The sequence below is a fragment of the Condylostylus longicornis genome, unplaced genomic scaffold (assembly GCF_029603195.1).
Source record: "Condylostylus longicornis isolate FDR11 unplaced genomic scaffold, ASM2960319v2 ptg000038l, whole genome shotgun sequence".
In the NCBI taxonomy this organism is placed as follows: domain Eukaryota; kingdom Metazoa; phylum Arthropoda; class Insecta; order Diptera; family Dolichopodidae; genus Condylostylus; species Condylostylus longicornis.
The window spans coordinates 13,017,874-13,038,823 of NW_026578007.1; the positions used below are offsets into that span (position 1 = coordinate 13,017,874).

The window sequence follows — 20,950 nt, forward strand, 5'->3', positions numbered from 1 at the left end:
AATTGAATTTAAATTTATAATCATAAATTCCGTTTAAATAAATTGAACATATATTTAAAGCAATCTATTTAAATATTTATGTTGGTATATCGGTCTTACAATATACAAAAAATAACATAATTTATATTTTCTCAATTCATAAAAATAGAAACTAAAATAAATTTATTTATTTCAAATTTGTTAGTTTTTATGAGAAAAATTTATTGTGTTTTCTAAACAGAAAAGCCAATCAAAAATAAAATATTATTGAAAAGATATATTAATTAATATTAGTTAAAGCAATTAGCATTTATCTTTGATGTACATGTTATATAGTGAACAAGAGTTTTTAAAAAAACTTTAAATTTTTAATTAAGAAATAGAAATTATTTAAAAAAAAAGAAATTGATAGAAAGCCTTTTAATATATATTTTATTTTAATTGTGTTGACTAGATTTTTTAAATATAGAATGCAAGATATTAAATTATTATATAAAAGATTACGACCCGGAAATTGCAGTAGTTAAAAATAATAAGTAGATTCACAATTACATTTTATAGATCTTAGTTGAGAGTTTTTAGTAGACAATAAATATTAAAGCATATTTGATAAATAAAAAAAAAATCAACAATTTTTTATTTTTTCCCAGTAGTAATGAAAATAAAAAGTATACATATATAATAATATAATTAATATTTAATTTAAAAATGAAAAGGAAAGAACAATTTAACATTTATATATATATATATATATATATATATATTTATATTTATATGGAAATCCATTTTCAAAACTAACAAAAAAATATAAAATAAATACATACTTAATACACAATAAGAGTAATTTCGTTTTTGTAGAAACCTACAACATAAATTTTTTTTCTTTCGCAAAAATACATTTGATTATTTCATAAAATTCCATTTAATATTACTGATATTTTATTTACATTTTGAAATACATGAAAAATTTAACATTGATATAAAAAAAAAATAAAATTGAATTTATGATCCTATGAAATTTTCAGTAAGTAAACTGCATTTACTGGTATTAAAAAAAAAAAAAACAAAATTATTTATTTAGTATTAGAATTATTTTGCAATATCTACTATGCACATACATATTATGTGTTCTTGCATGTAATAATAATAATAAAATTTAATGGTATTGTACGTAACTAATTTTATTTTACTGGCACGAAATATTTTATGTATAATTTTTTTTTAAAATAGCATTTTTATCTATTAATTTTCTTTAAAATAGCAAAGTCTACATTCTCATTTTTTATGTTATAGTTGTTTATTTCTATACTTTTTAAGTCGTAACTTAGGTATTTCTTGTATTTCAACATCTTTGTGAATCATTTCTTCAATGTCTGGTGGAACAAAAACAGTGCTAACTATATTATTTTTTGAATACGTCCTCCTAGCCCCTTTCACATTAGTTTTATTTAATTTTCTAATATGATTCTTAACATTTTTAGATTGAAGATTTTTGGTTACACCCATAATGTTTTTGTTTGTTGTTAATTTTATTTGATCTATTGTGTCGACGATTGAATCATTTGGAATAGTTGTATCAAATTTTTTTTGTTTCGTTCGCTTTTTTTTATTTGCTATAACGAAATCAATTATTGTGGTTGTTGTAGGGGCATTGGAAGCTGTATCATCGCAATCTAAAGCAAAATCTTTGCTATATGGAATTTCATTATCTTGAAGTGAAGACTTACGACTTTTTCTTCGTTTTGTTATTGGACTTTGTAAGTCTAACGAGCTAGAAACTTCTGACTCTTGAGTTGATGTAACTTCATTTTCTTTTATTTTAAATATTGATTCAAGTTCATTATCATAACATTTTCGTACTAAATATGAATCACTTTTTGGAGATGATTTAAACGCTGCTTGTGAGGTGGAGTCTTTATTTTTACCTAAAGTGTCATTCTCTTTGCTGTTATTATCGTTTAAAACAAGATTTGAATCGTTTACATTGTGTTCAATTAAATTAGATGTATCATTATTATTAGTTATATTATTCATTACATGAATTTCATATGGTGTGTCAGTCGTCCTTGGGCCCGAATTCAAAACAATATCGTCGTTATTGGTATTGACTGTTACATTCTCATTATTAGAATCAATTATACCATTAGTTTCTTGATGATTTAGTTGGCTAGAGTTTTCATTTTCAGAAAGGACCATTTCTGGTTCTTTTTGAATATTAATTTCCTGAGAATCATTAGGTTTCAAATTACTTAAATTTGTATTTTCACTTGTACAATGAACTGTTATCACTTCCTCACTGTTATTTGCGACTATATCACTGTTCTGTTTAGAAAAAGTTAATCTTTTTACTTTGATCACAAACTGCCGAGACACAAATTTTCTTTTATGATGAGATAAGTTTTTATTTTCTTCATGTTTGTTGAGTTCATTATTTTCACTTGGATTTGTTATTTTTTCTACTATATCTTGCAAGGTTTCAAATGAAATATTGAAATTATTACAGTTATTTTCATTTCCTAAAGACATTTTGTTAATATTATTAATTTTTGAAATTTCTTCTGGATTCACTTTTTCATTTTGAATCCTTTTTCGTCCTCTTTTCTTAATTTTACTTTTAACCGAATCTGTAATTTTTTGTTTTGACAAACTACCGTTATTTTGGAAAGTATTTTTAATTTGCATCACTTTTTCTTTTAATTCATAGTTCTCTTCCGTAACAGGTGGATGTGATTTATTTACTTCAAATTCCGAATTTTCATTTTTATTATTTATTGCACTATCTGTATTAATATTTGTTTCAGTATTTTGGTTAAAAGCAATAGCCTCGTTGGGTAAATTGTTTTCGACAGACTCCTTCTGCGTGAAATCATCATATAAGCTTCTCCTTGACGTGTTTTCTAATGATTCATTTTCAGAAATAACGTTCACTTTCTTTGTTAATGGGGTATCAACTCTTTTTATGAGAACTTGAAGTTGTTTTGGTGAGGTCAAAATATCGTTTATAATATTAAGTTTTTTTCTTTTGGCTTTTGACTTTTGAAAAGATTTTTTCAATTCTTTTTGCATTTTTTCTATACGCTTTTCCCTTTTCATCATTCTTCGTTCTTTTTTCAATTGTTTATTTGCTTCTTTTTTACTTTCTCTAAGTTTTAATAAATACAAATCAAAATCACTCATTGGTTTTGAATTTTCACTATGATATCCATGTTTTAAATTCATCGGGTTATTTGGTTTTTTTGTTAAAGAATAATCGTAGAAATTTGGTTTAGATTGATAGCGCGGTTGCTGCGTAAAACGATCAATTTCTAGAAAATTATTAGGTGAGTGCTGATTAATGATGTATGGTGTACCTAAAAGAGTAAGAAATTAAATTTATAAATACCTTGTCTTAAAACAATTTCTTTTTTTTCCGAAATGCGCGTATATTCCTTTCAAAATTATATTAATTTATGAGAATAACTTTGAACTTTTATGTTTAGTATTCTAAAAAGCTTAATTTATAATTTTTTATTTTAAAAATAGATAAAGAATTAAAATCCATTTTTTATTAAAAAAATAACAATACTAAAATAGATTAAGTTATTTTGGCTGATTTGAAATGAAAAATTAATAATATTTACGCTAAAATTAAATGGCTCTACTTTGGCTTAGATGAAATAAGTTTTACAGAGCTCTTACAGATACAATGATTGAAATACAAATTTCTATCATAAAAAACGGTTTTTGTTTAGTTATAAAAAAAAAAAAAGAAAAAAATTTACTATTCAACGAACTTATAACATAAAATTAGGTAACAATTGTAAACTGTAGGCATAAAATGAAATTAGTATTTAGAATTTACTTTTGCAAATTTTGTAAATTTATCTTTTTTTTTATTATTAATAGGTAACATGGTGTTTTTTGTGGACGAATATTCATAAGTAATGACTTCGGTTTCAAATTCTTCTAGATATTAAGTTAAGATTGAAGTAAACATATTAAGATTGAAGCATCAAATTTGTAATATATGAATAATCAAAAATTATAACGATTTAGAATTTAAATATTTGTTCTTATTTTAAAATGGAATACAATTGAAAAGAACAAAAACAGAAGAGGCGAAGAGAAGAAATTTTTTCTTTACTGATAGGATAAAACAAAAATACATATCGCGACGGGTTTTAAAAATACAATCCGCCGTAGCAGGAATAAAACAAGGAGGACGTACAAAAGGAGACATTTAGCATTATGAACCAAAAATGTTTATTAAATTAAAAAAAAAAATAAAAAAAAAATGTTTTTTCTAGAACCTATTTTTTCTTTTTATAGATTTTTGATGACAATCTATTTCTTTTTTGAATATTTCGAGCTTTTAAGTAATTTACAAAAATTCTTTTACAAAATTCTAAACCACTACTTATGAATATATTCGATATTTCTATTAAATTTACAGGTATTTATAAATTTTAGCTTAGAAAAATTTGTGATTATTATGTAATGTAAGTTTGAGTTTTTTTTTTTTTAATTTTTTGGATATATTACTATAATAAAATTTTTGGCACAATTTCTGTATACTTCATTCTGGAATTTAGTTATTTATTCACACCTTACACCCTTAATATTATTTACGGAATTGTTATTACTAAGTTAAATTATTATCTTGTCGGAAATTCATAATAATGCTGCGTAAAAAATTGAATTAGCATCTAATTGTAATTGTTATTCAAAAACATTTTGGCATTTTTTATTTTAAATCACTGTTATATTGGTTTTTAATACTTTTCTGCTTACAAATACTATAATAAATATGGTTACGAACCGCGAAAAATATTAAAAAATAAAAAGTTTCCAATAGAACGAAAATTTGATTACAAAACTTTTTTTTTTATGCAGATTTTCCAATTACGGGTATAAATCAAGCAGTTTTATAATAGTATATATGTAGTTGCATCATGTAAATGTTCATATATAGATTCTCCAATTTCAATTTGTTACAATTTTCAATTTTACACTTCTTTGTATTTATGTTTTCATGTTCTATCACCAATTTCCTTATAAGTTCTATTTCATATTTTATTCGAAAAATGGTAGAAAAAAATGTTCCGAATATTTCCTTATTAATTTACTCATGCAGTTTTGCTAATACGCTCTGCGAAAATTTAATATAAATCTATTTTATTTAATACATAATTAATATATATTGAGTATAGATTACTTTGCATTTTGATATCTAATCCTTATGGATTATTGTTTTATTAATTGTAAAATACTTTGAAAAAGGTAAAAAATAAAAAAAATAGTTAAATCGTAATTAAATTTATAGCACTTCATAAAATATACATAGTATGTATACCCTCGCTGATATTATTTAAAAGTATTCAGGTTTTCATTGTAGAAATTGTACTTTGATATTCAAAGAGGACGTTAAAAATTTTATTTCATTAAATTCGAAAATATTGTAAATTAATTTTTCGGCCTAAAACATAACTTTGTGAGGTTTACAATTTGCATGAAAAATATTGTTCTGTATATCAGATTTGTGATAGATACATATTATTTTACTTCTTTTAAAACTGAATTCACTAAAAAAAAATATTAGGCCGGAAATTTTTGGAAACTGTCAATTATTTTTTAATTAAACCTTAAAAATAAACCAAAAGTTTAAAAATTTAAAACAAATTCTTTACGTACTAAAGGTTTTTTAATTTAGTCTAAGTTCGTAAAAAAATTTTACGTTCGAAAATTAAAAAAAAAAATTACATAACAAAAGCTCCTTAATAAGAGATCGACCTTCTGGACTTGGAAGTTGATTTCTGTTCACCGATGTAAAAAATAAAACTTAGTTAAATTGGACATAAGAAATGTCCTTAAAAATTATGTTTTTTTTTTTGTTATTTATATGTTTTGGTTTAGTTTAATGATTTTTTATAAAGACATAATTTTAAAAAGTGGACCAACAAGTTAAAGGTTAGACAGTTCTTCAACTTATGTAGGTTTCATATTTATATTAAATGTTGTTATAATATATAAGTAAAACGAATATTTTATGTATATTATGTACGGAAAATGTTGTATGTGCGGACAATTTAAATTTCTATTCAGGGAACTTATGTTTTTGAGTCCTTAAATTCTAATATTATATAAATAACACATAAAGTGTGGTGTGTATAAAATTTAAACAAGTACGTATTCAAAATATTCGAAATAATTTGAGGGCATAAATCATCTATTTTTTAAAATACTAGAAGATAAGTTTATATTCAGCCGGTAGGAAAAATCAATAAATTTAGTAAAATAAAAAAAAAATATTTTCACGGATAACTTCATAGTTAATGGGGAAAACGATAAATATACAATATTGTATATAAATATTGTATATAAACCATTTATATACAATAAAAAATTAATAAACAACAATTACTTTATTATTTACTAGTTAATAAACATTTTTTTTTCAAAATCATAAATTTAATGTAATACGTATCTGCGACCTTTGTAAAAATACTAATTTGCGCTACTTAACGCTTCAAGGGATGAACCTTTGCATTTACTTGTATTTATTTATATAGAACGTTAAATTTGTCAAAACAAAATTTTTATTCACACCACTTAAAAATAACATGCAAAACTAAAATTCTTCCAAATTAATAATACATTCTTAAATATTATGTTAAATTCAAAAAAGTAAAAAAATTTATTTAAAAACATGCGTATTCCTACTGAAACGAAATTGATCATCTAAAAAATTTGAACAAAAAATTTTTATCACTGTAAGAGATGTAAACTGTATAATGTAAACTGTAAGAGAAATACAATTAATTTTAATTTATCACATAAAAAATCTCGTTTTGAAAATATGTACTTTCTTTATATTCATAAAAATTAAAGAAATTATAAATGATCAATTTCTTTTAATTATAGCTAATTTTTTCGAACTTTTCTACAAACAAAAAATTAAACTGTATCCCTTATTAAATGAAATAAAAACATTAAAACTACTTTTATTTTATCAAAACAGCGTTTTAACATCAGCTTTTTATAAAAACTGAGTAAAACCGTTTAAAATTTCACATACAAAAATATTTGATATTTTACAAAGTTTCAAAATACTTTTCAAAAAATATATATGTATATTATCTTAGTTTGATAAGTTTCATATTTGTATTACTTTAATACTGAATTTCTTATTTTAAATTTGAGTAAAAGTATAAAATATATTTAAAACATTGTTTTTTAATAACAGAAAATCCCTATAATATTTTACAACATTTGATGAAAGATGATTTTGAAAGAAAATTGTAAATGAATAAATAAAATTTGTTCTTGTAAATAAAAAAAAGGAAAATGTTTTACACGTAAGTGCATCTATTTTTATTTTATATACATTCTTTAAAAATATATAATACCTTTAGTTCCACATAGTAATACGAGTTCAAATTCGATTACATATATCTAATTTTGAATATAAATTCTGAATTGAGTTTAAAACTAATATTACTGTGTTGTGGGACTCTAGATATATTTAATGTCATGCCGTAAATAGCTCATTAGAAACTTTGAAATGAACTCTTGGCATAAGAGGCATAATGTTTAATTCTGATATGAAAAATGTTTATGCATATAAGACCTTTATGAAATTTAATACATATACATGTTGTATGATATGAATTAAATTGTGCTCAAAATTATTAAAATTACAAGCAAAACAAAAAAACTTTTTTTCTAAATTTGAAAAAGTTCGTTGAATATTCATGTTAAAGAAAAATTAAAAAATATATTTTATCAATGTTTTGAAAAATATAAAAAAAGAGTTTTTTGAAAAATAAACTTCGCCTGGAGATTTTTTTCAAAAATTAATTTTATCACATTTTTTTATTATGCATGTAAATATAGAGCACCGTCAATAATTAATCATTAAATATTTTTTTTCTTTCATTTCAAAATGAGATTAGATCTTAAAGTAATATATATAAAAAAAGTGCTAAAATTTCTAGCACGCATTCCATTTTTTTTTTGATTTTGTAAAACCCAAAACCATTAAAAAATTTCTATAAAATTTGTAACAAAATTTTTGAATGTTTAAATATTTCTTTTTGAATGTTCAGTCTTTTTTTTTTATTTTTTCAAAATTTTTTAGATTTATGTGAAAGGACTACAACTTATGTTACTTTCTTTCTTTGAATTCATCTCAAAATATAAGTCTAATATTTATTTTGAAATAAAAACGAAACGTTTTGGTTGTTTATTATTTCAAAAAAAGCCGCTTAATTGATGAATAAAAATAACACGTTGATTAAAGATAGTTGCTTGATGAAAATGTTGATTGATTATATTCAAGAAAATATCTTATAATAGCTATTTGATATCCAAACTTGACTGATTTTTTTGGTAACTTATAGAAATATTAAAGTTACTTTCTTATACAAACAAATTTGTACTATTTATGTAACTCGCATTATGTACGCGATATATAAACATATCTATCTGCTTTGTTTTTTGCTAATTTTTAAAAGAAAAACAATTACAAGAAGTACGTTAAGAATTCCGTATGTTTGAATGTTGTTTGGTTCCTTTGAATTTATGTTTTAGATATTTGAAATTTAAATATTTCCTATTTTTCTTTTAATTATGTGACATGCAATATAAAAATTTATTTTTTTTTTTGATTATTATTCTTCTTGTTTGATGCACGTGTAATGCGTGTTTTAGTTCCTAATTTACTCTCTTTTGGTGGATCTTCAGTAATATTGTGATTAAGAGTCTTTATTCCCGCATTATTACCTGGAACTATTTGTTTTTGTAAAAGTTCTTTTAATATATAATTTTCTTGACAAAAATCTGTATTGTTATTTTGATTGCATTCGCATAAAGCCTGATTTGTAATTGTTTCAGAATTTGTCACTTTTGATGTCATGAACTCATGAAAATGTTGTGATGATCTAGCTTTTTCATTAGATTGTTGTGCCCATTCTGCAAATGAAGTATTTTGATGCTGACAAATATTATGTATTGGATTTTGTGTTTGAGGAGCATGTTGCATTAGAATTGAATGATTTTTGAAATTATCGATATTACTTTGGTATATTAAGTTGTGGTGAGATTGTTTGTAGGAATTGCTGCGAATATGTCTTAAAATATTTTGTTTGGCAGTCCAATTATGTTGGCTGTTATAAAGATAGTTATTCAAATGTTCTTGGTTTAAATTATAATTGTTCATATCAACATCTAATGATATTTCATTATTTAAATGCGTATTAATACAAATATTTTGGTTTTCTATATTTTGCTGGAATGTCCAATCTCTAGTATATTGTTTATTTCCATTGTTCATTTGAATGATATTTGAGGAATTATTATTTACCAATGGGGGTACCTTTTTATAAGGGAAACATTGAAGTTGTAAGGGTTCTTGCCATTGTTGTAAATTATTAAGAGAAAGTTGTGATGTTGGATAGTTTTGCAATGCACGCATATGTTGAAATCTATTTGATAGAGCATTTACAGCTTGAACTGATGGCGAAGAATTAGCTGCATTTAATAAATTATTCGATTCAACTATTTTTGAAGTTAACAAATTATTATTCGTTGATATTTCAGAGAAAATTGTCGTGGGAAAATTTAAAGCGTCGTTTTCTGAAAGTGTTTTGACTGTATTAGATGATTGCAGATTTAATTGAATTTTTTCGCTCACTACTCTGTGATTTTGATATGGTGTACTCCTAGTTCTTTTTAAAACACCATTACTATTGTCTCTTATTTGTGCAGTATTCTGTGTGTGCAAATTTAATGGTTTATTGAACTCTTCCTTGTTAATAACATTATTCATGTTATTTAATTGTTGAAACTGTACCAGAGAACTGTCTATTAATTGGTGATGCTTTTGTGATTGCCGATTTTCATATCTAGGACGGTCATTAATATTTTCAAAGTTTGCTATACTAAGCATGGGAGTGGAAGGATAGGACGTATCATCTAAAAAATAAGTCATTGTAGATTGCAGTTGTTCTTGTTCTATCTTTTCTTGTTCTTGTTTTCGATGTAAATGTTCTTGCTGTAGTTGCTGCTTGTTTTTGTCGAGCAAATATTGCTGAAATTGTTGTTGAAATGAGAATCCAGAATATTGAGATGGCAACTTTAATTGGGGTAATTGTTGATCTTGTAGAAAATTTGCCTGCTCCGTTTTCGATTTTTGGTGATGTTCAGGTTTGTGTTTTATTTGTCCTTGCAGTTTTTGTAAAGATTTTTCATCGTTCTCTTCTTCTATTCGCTGAAAATCCAAAAAATTGTCATCTCTTACGAGCAAATTACTATTAAACGTTGATAATTTACGACGTTTTTTCAATGGCAAAGATGTCTGGCCTTCAACTTTTTTGTTACAATATGAAGAATTTAAATTGTCTGTAAGATCTCTATAAGAATCGTCATATGTGCTGTTCATCAATAATTCCGCTACTTCATGCATGACAACGGGGTAATCGTCTTCTTGAATTATAGGCAATAAACTTTTGTCCACATCATCAACATTAGACAAGTTTGTATCATCGTCTTCTTTGTTAAATTCAGCAGTAGAAAAGCCATTTGAAAAAATTCCTATCGAACCGCTTAAATTTCTATTGCTACAATTATTTGAATCATTTTCTTTTTCACTATGGACATTAATATCTAATTTGTTGTTGCTTTTTATTGTATTATTAAAATTAGCGTTTTTTGAACTTAAGTTGTTGTCACTTTCACAACCTAAAACAGTACATTTGCCTTTGACTGTTGGGTCAGAGCACAAATTTAAATTATAAGCCTTGACAGAAGCATCAGTGGCATTTTTTGCTGAAGCTACTGATACAACAACGTTAAGTAAGCTCTTAGTTTCGCGAGTATTTAACTCGGATTCTAAAATATTTATATTCTTGGTCATACCTGAAATATTAGCGTTTCCTGGTGTTTTATGAATGGTTGCTGCTAACATTGCTTCTGCCGTCGGTCTAGATTCTACATTTATATTTGCCTTGGTTGGAGAAGCCGCGTTAAAAGTAACAAAGGGTGAAGTTGACCTTTTGTCAGGGATTTGCATGGACTTTTCAATCGAGCCAGCGACGTGTAAATTTCTTAGTTGTTGAGAATTATTTAAGGATGGTAAATTATTCGATACATTTTTTGCTATCGAATTCCGTGATTCATACAATTCAAAAGCTTCTGTGTTCGTTGGTGGAATTAAAAAATTTTGTACTTTATCTATACAAACGCTATTTCTTCGCATTCGCTTCATGGAAGTATATTTGACAGGGTTTTTCGATACATGCTTCTCAGGTAATGGAGCAAAATTAACTTTCTTTGGTACAGAAGACGAGTGCAAGAGTTTCTAAAATTTATAAAATGTTTAAGACAATTTGATAAATTCGTTTTTTAATAAAACACGTTTACCTCTTTGTTTACTTCTCTTTCTTTATACGAACATGCAGATTTCCTATTATTCTTTTCAGTCTCGTATTCGTCATTCAGTATTGTTGAAGAAGTTATTTCATAATTGCATTCATTTGAAATTCCTGTATATTGTTCATTGTTTGCTTCTTCATAATTTCTTTCGGCATGCGTTCTATTTTCTTCAATATTATTTAAATTATTATTATTGTTTTTAACAATTTGCTTTTTAGAATAAGTTTTCGTTACATAATTTGTAACAAAACTCAAATTTTCATCAAAAATTGGAACATATTCTGCTTCTTCTACATCAATGTGCTGACTAGATATAAGTAGCTCTTCCAAATGTCCATGTGCTAAAACGAGTTTTTCTTTATTCTTTTCTTTATGAATCGCCTCTGAAATTATGTCATTTTGAAAAGCATCTATAGAAGAATATTGATTTTGATATTCTACATTTAAAGTCTTATTAATTTTATTTTGCTCTGTACAATTTTCATTAATGTTGCCTTTTAATGGATTTTTGTCTTTTCCAACTATTTCTTCAAAATCTTCAGTTTCTTGATGTATTATATTAGGTTCATTAAATTGGACTTCTGGATAATTATTATTAGATTTGTTTGTTTGAGCTTCTTGTTCATTTTCTTTTGATGTAAAAAATTCTTCTTGCGTAAAATTTTTGTCCATTACCTGTTTATTAATAGTCATCTCACGAAAAATAAAATTTTGCTCTGTGTCAATTTTACTGTTTTTTCTTTGTTCTGGTACGAGTGCATCAATTTTATTTTGTTTATCACAATCATTTTCGTTTTGTTTTTCCGATTCTATAAACTGTCCACTTTCTTCGTTTTCTTTGCCTTCATCATAATTTTTATCACTGTCATTTATCACTATATTGGATGTATTTAAACATTGACTCGGGTTTCCGGTTTTCTCAACCAATCTTTTACACTGATTGAAATGAAATTGACCATCTAAAAAATTTGGCAAAAGATCTTTATTATCTTAATATTCTATAATCAATACAAAAATATACGTAATAAAATTTTTGATTTTTATTAAAATCAAAATTAATCCTATATAAAAAAATAATATAATGTACATGATATAATTTCAAAGACCTAGCAGTTGTAAACAGTTTGTTTTAACTATTTACTTTTCTACTTTTGCGTTAATCAAAAATTGATTATGCCTTCATTTACAGAAAATAAAAACATCAAATATAAATTTTTATTAAATTGTTTTCAATATCAAATTTTTAGTGGAATTGAATAATATATGTATATAAAGAAAAACATATATTATTTTGACGAATTCTACAATCTACAATTTATTCATTGTTTCTTTTATTCAACAGTAAAACATTAAGTCTTTTACAATAGAAAGAACTTTGGTACTAGCTTGAAGAGTAAATAAAAAATCAAAGTAAATAAATAAATCAATAAATAAGTAAAATAAACAATAAATTTTTATAAAAAGGTTTGCATATTTTGTAACAAGATGAGGAAAGCAAAAAATGAAATTTGATAGATAATGTATATTTTTAAATAAAGTTTTCACATGTTTATCTAAAAGAAAATATTTTGTACGAAATTTTGTTCATTCAAAAAGAAAAATAATAAATAAACTTCGCTGGATTGTATTTAAAATTAATTAAATTAATTTTTTTCTTAAATTCCACTATCAATTATTATTTTTAAGTATTTATATTCTTTTTCTACAAAATATTATATCTAGATATAGTGTACCAACAAAAAAGAATTACCGAAATTTTTAGCGCGCATCCGAATTTTTAATTTTCAATTTTTTTTAAATTAAAACAAAACCCAAAACACTCAAAAAAAATGTCTACAAATTTTGTAATAGAATGCTTTTTTTGTAGTTTTCCGTTCAGTCTTTTTTAAATTTTTTCAAAAATGTTTAAAATTCATGTGAAAGGACAACAACTTATGTTACTTTCTTTTTTTTTTTTTGAATTTATCAAACTTTTTTCTTTATTTTATCAAATTTTTCAGATAAAATACTATATTTATTTTGAAATAAAAAACAAATCCTTTTGTTTGTGTTGATTGTAGCCAACTGATTCTTGATTGGTGAATAAAAATTTGACTTGTTGATTGAAGATAGTTGATTGATGAAAATGTTGATTGATGGAAAGATTTTTTTCAATAAAATATATTATAATAGTTATTTTATATCTGAACTTAATTGATTTATATTGTAACTAACAGAATTTTTAAAGTAACAATTTACTGAAACATTTTTAGTTTTCTTATATAAATATTAAAAACGAATTTGTGTTGTGTATGTAACTCGTGTTATATAATACGACACATTATTTTGTTTTCTTTTTTACAAATTTTTAAAATTTAGTTCTAAAATCAATGTTATTTAAAAGGAAATTCTATGAATAAGTAAGTTTGCATGAATATGTATGTAGTATAAATAATTTCTCAGGAAGTCGATGTTTATTTTTTAAAAAGCAATTACAACAAATAAATTAAGAATGAGCTTTGTTGAATATGTTGCTTAGTTCCACGAAAAAAATTAATTTTATTTCATAGTTTGCATACATAGCTATTTTCCGTTTTTATTTAATTATATTACATACATACATATACACAACATTAACTTATTTTTTTTTACGATTACTATTTATTTCAGATTTTTTTTGAGCGTCATGAGCTTTATTTCTGTTTGATGCACGAGTAATACGTTCTTCAGCACATATTTTACTCTTTCTTTTTTGTCCCCGAGTGATACTACTTTGACTAAGAGCCTGCTTTTCTTCTTTTTCGTTAGAAGAAATTTGTTTTTGTGAATTTTCATTGCAGGTATAGTTTCCTTGATAAAAATGCGTATCGTTAATTTGATTACATTCGCAAAAAGTCTGATTTGTAATTGTTTCAGAATTTGTTACTTTTGATGTCATGAATTCACGAAAAGCTTGTGGTTTGCCAGATGGTTTAATTTTTGATTTTGGTTGGGGGCTTGTTACTGTTGGTGAGGTAATCACCTCAGCAAATGAACTATTAGGATGTTGATAAGTATCATGTACAGAAATTTGTGTTTGAGGAGCATGTTGCATTAGAAATGAACGATTTTGTAAGTATTCGACATCATTTTGAAATTTTTCGTTTTGTTGAGATTGTTTGTAGGAATTGCTGCGAATATGTCTTAAAATATTTTGTTTGGCAATCCAATTATGTTGGCTATTATAAAGATAGTTATTCAAATGTTGATGGTTTAAATTGTAGTTGTTCATATCAACATCTAAGGATATTTCATTATTAGTACAAATATCTTGCCTTTCGATATTTTGTTTGAATGATAAATCTTTTTTATAATGTTTATTTTCATTATTCATTTGAATATTATTTGAAAAAGTAGTTTTTGTCAATGGGAGTTGTCTTTTCGAAGTGAAAGATTGAAGTTGTAATTGGTCTTGCCATTGTTGTAAATTATTGTTAGTGAGGTTTGATATAGGATGGTTTTGTAATGCACGCATATATTGAAATGTATTTGTCAGAGCATTTAATGTTTGAATGGAAGGTAAAGACTCTTTGTATATATTTGAATCAATATTAGATACATTGGCTGAATTATTTGATTGGTGTGTTAACGAATTATTGTTCGATATAGTCTCTGACGAAATTATATGAGGAAAATTTATTGTTTTATTTTCTGAAACTGTTTCAACAGCATTAAATGATTGGAGATTTGGTTGAATCTTTTCCGTTATTACTCCGCGATTTTGCTGCGATATTGCTTTTACGTTTCTATCTAAAATAATATAATTGTTTTTAATATGCGTAGCATCCTGGTTTTGTAAATTTAAAGAATTGTTTAAGTCTTTCTTTTGATTAACATTATTAAATTTGTTTTGAGAAAAATCAGAAAGGTTTGTTTGTCGTGTCTGTTTAAGAGGACTATTTATCAATCGCTGATGTTGTTGCGATTGCCGGTTAGCATATCTTGCACGATTTATCATATTTTCGAAGTTTGCGATACTTAACATGGGAGTGGAAGGATAAGAAATACCATCCAAAAACGAACTTATTCCAGCTTGTAGTTGCTGCTGTTCTGTCTGGTTTTGTTTTTGATGCCGGTGTAAGCCCTCTTGTTGTTGTTGTGGTTGTTTCCCTTGTTGTGTTTGCAAACATTGCTGTTGATAGAAGAAGGTTTGCTGTGAAGGAACTTTTGAGTGTTGAGGTTGAAGCTTCAATTGTGATGAGTGTTGAGGTTGCGGATGTTGTTGTTGTTGAGATTGCAGTAAATGTTCAGATTCTTGTTGCATTTGTTGTTGTCTTTTTTGTATAAGTTTCTGCATAGATGCTTCATCTTGTTCTTCTTCTAGTGATCTTATTCGCTGAAAGTCCAAAAATGTTAGATCTTCATCTTTTAAGGACAAATTATCACTAAACGTTGACAATTTGCGACGCTTTTTCAATGGCAGAGATGTTTGCCCTTCAACTTTTTTATTATAATATAAAGGATTTAAGTTGTCTGCTAGATCTTTATAGGAATCATCATAGGTGCTGTTTATCAATAATTCTGCCAATTCATGCATGACATCAGGATAATCAGCTTCTTGAATGATAGGCAGTAAACTTTTGTCCACATCGTCAACGTTCGACAAGTTTGTTTCATCATCTTCTTCGCTAAATTCTTCAAAATTGACATCTTTCTCATTAAGGAAATTCTGAGAAAAAATTCCTATTGAACCACTTAGTTTTTGATTGATATCATTATCGAAATCGTCTTCTTTTTCATTTCGAACAGAATTATCACATTTCTTGTTATTGTTAATGGTACTATTAAAATTAGCATTATTTGAACTTAAGTTGTTATCACTTTCACAACCCAATACACTACTATCGTCCCCGACCGTGGAGTCAGGGTACAAATTTAAACTATTTGTTTCGATAGAAGTATCAGTTACATTTTTTGACAAACTAACTGATACAACATCGTTAAGTAAATTTTTAGTTTCCAAAGTTTTTAACCCGGAATCTATAATATTTTTATCTTTTTTCATACCTGAAATATCCCCATGTCCTGATGTTTTATGTATTGTTGCTGCTAATATTGCTTCAGCTGTTGGTCTGGATTCTGAAGTTATATTTGTCTTAGTTGGAGAAGACACACCAAAATTGTTGACGTTTGAAGTTTGTATAGACTTTTCAATCGAACCAGCGACATGAGACAAATCGTTTGAGTTTTGCGTATTATTTTGGGTTTGCAAATTATTTGAGGAGTCTTTTACCAATGAGGAATCCTTTTGTGTTTCGTATAACTTAAAAGCCTCTGTGCCAGGTGGGGGAATAAACGAATTTTGTATTTTATCTATACTTATGCTATTTCTGCGCATTTGATTTATAGAAGAATATTTGACAGGTTTTTTTGGTATGTGCTTCTCAGGCAAAGGTGCAAAATTTACTTTCTTTGTTGCAATAAACCGATGCACTATTTTCTAAAATTATAAATTAAAATAAATAAAATATACTATAAATAAGACATCTTACCTCCGGGTTAACTTTTCGTTGCTTATTCGAACAAGCTGACTTCAAATTATTGTTTTCACTTTCGTAATCGTCATTCAGCAGGGTTGAAGAAGTTATTTCATAATTACATTCATTTGAAATTTCTTTATTTTGTTTACTATTTCCTTCTTTATCATTTATTTCAGAATGTGTTTCACTGTCTTCAATATTATTCGAATCATTTTGTAAATTTTTAACAGTTTGCTTATTAGAATAAGTCTTTGTTACATAATTCGTAACAAAAGTTAAATTTTCATCAAAAATTGGAACAAATCCGGCTAAAATTTCATCTTCAGTTGCTTGATTAGATGAAGATGAAATTGATTTATCCAAATCTGCATGTGTTAAAACTGCTTCTCCTTTGTCTTCGCTCGTCTTTTCTTTGCCCTCTTCAACGCTGCTGCTTTGAACACCTTCCTCTGTTGTCTGTGTTATTGTATCTTTTTGAAAAACTTCTACAGAACAGATTTGACTTTCATTTTCTCTAGCTGGCGTCTTATTTGATTTATTTTGCTCTTTTTTATTTTCATCACAACTGTTTATTGATTGACCCCTTTCCTCTTCTACTATTTTTGCAATTGTTTCAGTTTCTTGGTTAATTGTATTAGTTTTACTAATTTTTCCGTCTAAATAATTATCATTACTGTTTTTCTTTTCCTTTTTATGTTCATTTTCTTCAGATGTAACACAGTCTTTTTGCACAACGGTTTTATTATTTACTCTTTCATCAGCATTGCCTTCAGTATTTTGCGCTGTGTAGATTTCTGCTTGTTTGTTTGGCTCCGTAATGAGCTCATCTGTCCTACTTTGTTTGTCATAATGATTTTCGTTTTCTTTTTCCGATTCTGTATGTTGTTTGCTTTCTTCATTTTCTTTGTCTTCCTCGTTTTCCTCGTATTCTTCGTAATCATTATCACTGTCAAGATTTATTATTTCAATATTGGATGAGTTCTTATTTTGACAACGACGTGATTTTCTAGCTTGACGAGTCAATTTTATTAGCTTATCTAACCATGGACAGTTGCGAGCATCATCTTCGTCCATTTTATCATCAGTAAGATCTATCGTAGCTACTACTGATGGCTGCCCAACTGGTTTGAATTTTACTTCTTCAGTTAAAGTCAAATTTTCAAAACTTTTTCCTGCTAAATCTTCATCTAAATCAATTACGGGATGTTGAGTCTCCCCCCATTCGACGTTCTAAAATGTATTTTATTTTATTGTAACATGTTAGAAAAACCAGAAATAACAACGAAATTTCATGTGCAGCATCATTTTAATGTGAAATCATATTTAAATAGAATAATGAAAATTGCAAATTACTGAAAATTTTCAGAACTCAATATAGAAATCAGACCTTTTACTAATTAATCATATGCTACTTTTATTTGTTTTAATTAGAGTTATACTTACAATAATGATATCCTTACAATTGTCTTCTTCAATTAAAATCTAAAATCGTACAAGAGTTTTCAATTTTTTTATTAAATCTTTAAAAATTGTAGATATATACAGATATATACCTTTACTAATCCAGCTCGATTAATCCCTCTATCAAAAATGAATTTAGTAACATTTTGCTCATCGGGCGGATATTTAGCTAAATACTGAAAATATGTTTTATTTAACCTTAAAGATGGCTTGGGAGCTATGACTTGATTTGCGTATCTTATTATGTTGTTTTTTTCATATACATCATTTTCTATATTAATCCAAAAGCTATATGCTGCTATATACATACAATACAACTTATCATTTAACTTTGTCTGTTTTATATTTGGAAATTTCTTCAGATATTTTCTAAAAGAAACGTTATCAGTTTTTGATTTAAATATATAATTTAAAAAAATTGTTTTTACTCGAATATTTTTGTTAAAATTTCTGTTTGATCAAATATAGTCCAACCTTTCTTTTGTTTCATATTAGAAATGTAATACGAATATAAATACAAAAACACAGTTAATATATGAGTTGCATCCAAGTTCTTTTAAATAAAAAACATATATTATTGAATGTTTAAAAATTTTTTGTTTTAAACAATATTACCCTTAGATGAATGTCGTAGTTCGTGCATAACCTTTTAACAATTTCAATTTTTAATTCATCGAAGTTAGAAGCATATGTTAGTTCCAATGTAGTTAAAATTGATAATAGTTCGCACATTTTTGTATGATAAAGATCAATCTAAATAGTAAATTTTTTAAAATTTATTAAACAAATTATGTTATATATGGTTACCTCTGTCGTGTTACTATATAGACTTCTGAACAGAAGTAGCGTTCTACTCATTTTTTTTGCTACCTGCCTACAATGTTTAGGATTTCTTAATAGAAACGGTAAGTGTTCCTTTAGCGATCTGAAATCAGTGTCAATTAAATTTTATACAAAATTAAAAGTTTTGTTGGTTTACGTCAAATATGAACCATAGTGAAACTTGAAATTATCTTGTGTAATTTCAGATTTTATTAGCAGCCTTAATTTTTTATTAATCTCATCATGCCATTTACTGTGTGGGTGCTTTTGATTTGGCGCAATTCTATGTTCTTTGTCATCTTCAGGAGTGTACTCTTCAGCAAAATCAATTTCTCTTACGATTAAATCTGGCTTCAAATCATCATCACTCGCAATATTGTCATAATCCCCAGATTCGGACATTCTATAATTTAAAAAAGAATTACTAATCTTAACTACGTATGTATGTAAGTATGTATACACAAAACTAAAAAAGAACAGATAAAACAACAAATATATTAACTCCCATTTTTTTAAAGTTAATTTAGTAACACTGTAGCGCTTAGAAATATTAAGTATGGTTAACAATGATTACAAGAATACAAATTTTTTATCAAGAATTTTTACCATTTATAAGTTTAATTTTAGAATTCAAGATGGCTATTATGCAAAATCTAAATTAAAATTTTGGAAGTAATCAAACAACAATTTCTTTTAGTTTCATTTCAAAATAATAAAAATGCAATACTAATGATTTTACAACACTATCTTTCATTACTTATTTTTAATTAATAGTAGTTTGTTTGTTTAAAACAAACCTTTAAATTTTTCCAAATATGAATGTTTTTTTTATTTTGGATTCTTATTTTGAGGCGCCACTTTATAAATGTAAATAATTTCCATGTGTTTTGAAAATCACTAACTAATATTAGTATTAAATGCCAATGTTTTGCTTGTTTTAATTTTGACAAAAATATAAATTTTTTTACATAAAATTTGCAACCGTGTATGAAATATAAATTTCTTTACAATAATGGAGAAAGTAATAATCGAATTCTTATAGTTTTCCGATTTTGTGAAATCGTTAATACAGGGATGAGTATTTTTGTGAAATATATATCAGTTGAGATTTGAGAAATGTGAATTGTATAAAGGTATAATTTGCATATTCTTCTGACGCTCGTAACGATATGACATCACGAGATAGAATTAAAGTTAGAATTTAACTCAAAAATATCATAAAATATAAAATAATAAGCTTTGCCTTGCGAAATTGTTTTTTATTTTAATCAAAAATTATTATATGAATTTTTGACAAGTACAATATACATTGGCTTGGGTTCTTTCAATTGCTGTAATAAATAAATTATTTGGCCTTTTACAATTTTTTTTATATACTGTAGCATTCTTAAGTTTTCTGCACTGCACAGCAAATATATGCCAGCGAGATAAATATAAATAAGAGTAAAAAATAAAAGTATACTTGTATCTTAAGGTGAATCTTAAGGTAATCGTTTAATTAAATATGTAATATATTCAAAATCAAGATACAAAGAATGGTTTAATTTTATAGGTAACATATTGAAAAATTTATCACAAATTAATCAAAAAAATTGTCTGGCGGAAGGCAGCTCAGACATTACGTCAAAACTCAACAATTTGCTAGATTACCAGCGGTAATTAATTATCAAAATTTCAACAAAAATAAAAATCGCTGTGTATTTTGCTTTGAAAAAATCTAACAGTAAATTTAATGAGAATAAAGTAAGGTGCTTCTTATATATTCGGCAAAATCTAAAATT

General features: G+C 25.7%; 1 protein-coding gene across 1 annotated transcript; it reads right to left on the reverse strand.

Moving 5' to 3' along the window:
- Positions 1-928: 928 nt before the first annotated feature.
- Positions 929-20,165, reverse strand: LOC129609311 (uncharacterized protein PF3D7_1120600-like). Its single transcript, XM_055521271.1, has 12 exons — positions 19,967-20,165; positions 19,327-19,572; positions 19,155-19,272; positions 18,963-19,100; positions 18,776-18,900; positions 18,440-18,716; positions 18,330-18,368; positions 16,899-18,116; positions 16,414-16,846; positions 11,377-12,347; positions 10,873-11,314; positions 929-3,329 (listed from the first exon to the last, which is right to left on the reverse strand). Exons 2-12 carry the CDS (start codon positions 19,569-19,571, stop codon positions 1,267-1,269), a joined length of 6,069 nt encoding a protein of 2,022 aa, XP_055377246.1. The 5' UTR covers position 19,572; positions 19,967-20,165; the 3' UTR covers positions 929-1,266.
- Between the last annotated feature and the right edge of the window lie 785 nt (positions 20,166-20,950).

What these genes read in the sequence shown, in the direction of transcription:
- LOC129609311 (XM_055521271.1), bottom strand. Translation starts at nt 19,571, where the DNA reads ATGTCCGAATCTGGGGATTATGACAATATTGCGAGTGATGATGATTTG. An exon ending in TATATAGTAACACGACAGAG is followed by an intron (nt 19,101 to 19,154) that starts GTAACCATATAT and finishes TTTACTATTTAG; the next exon opens with ATTGATCTTTATCATACAAA. An exon ending in ATTGTAAGGATATCATTATT is followed by an intron (nt 18,117 to 18,329) that starts GTAAGTATAACT and finishes AATACATTTTAG; the next exon opens with AACGTCGAATGGGGGGAGAC.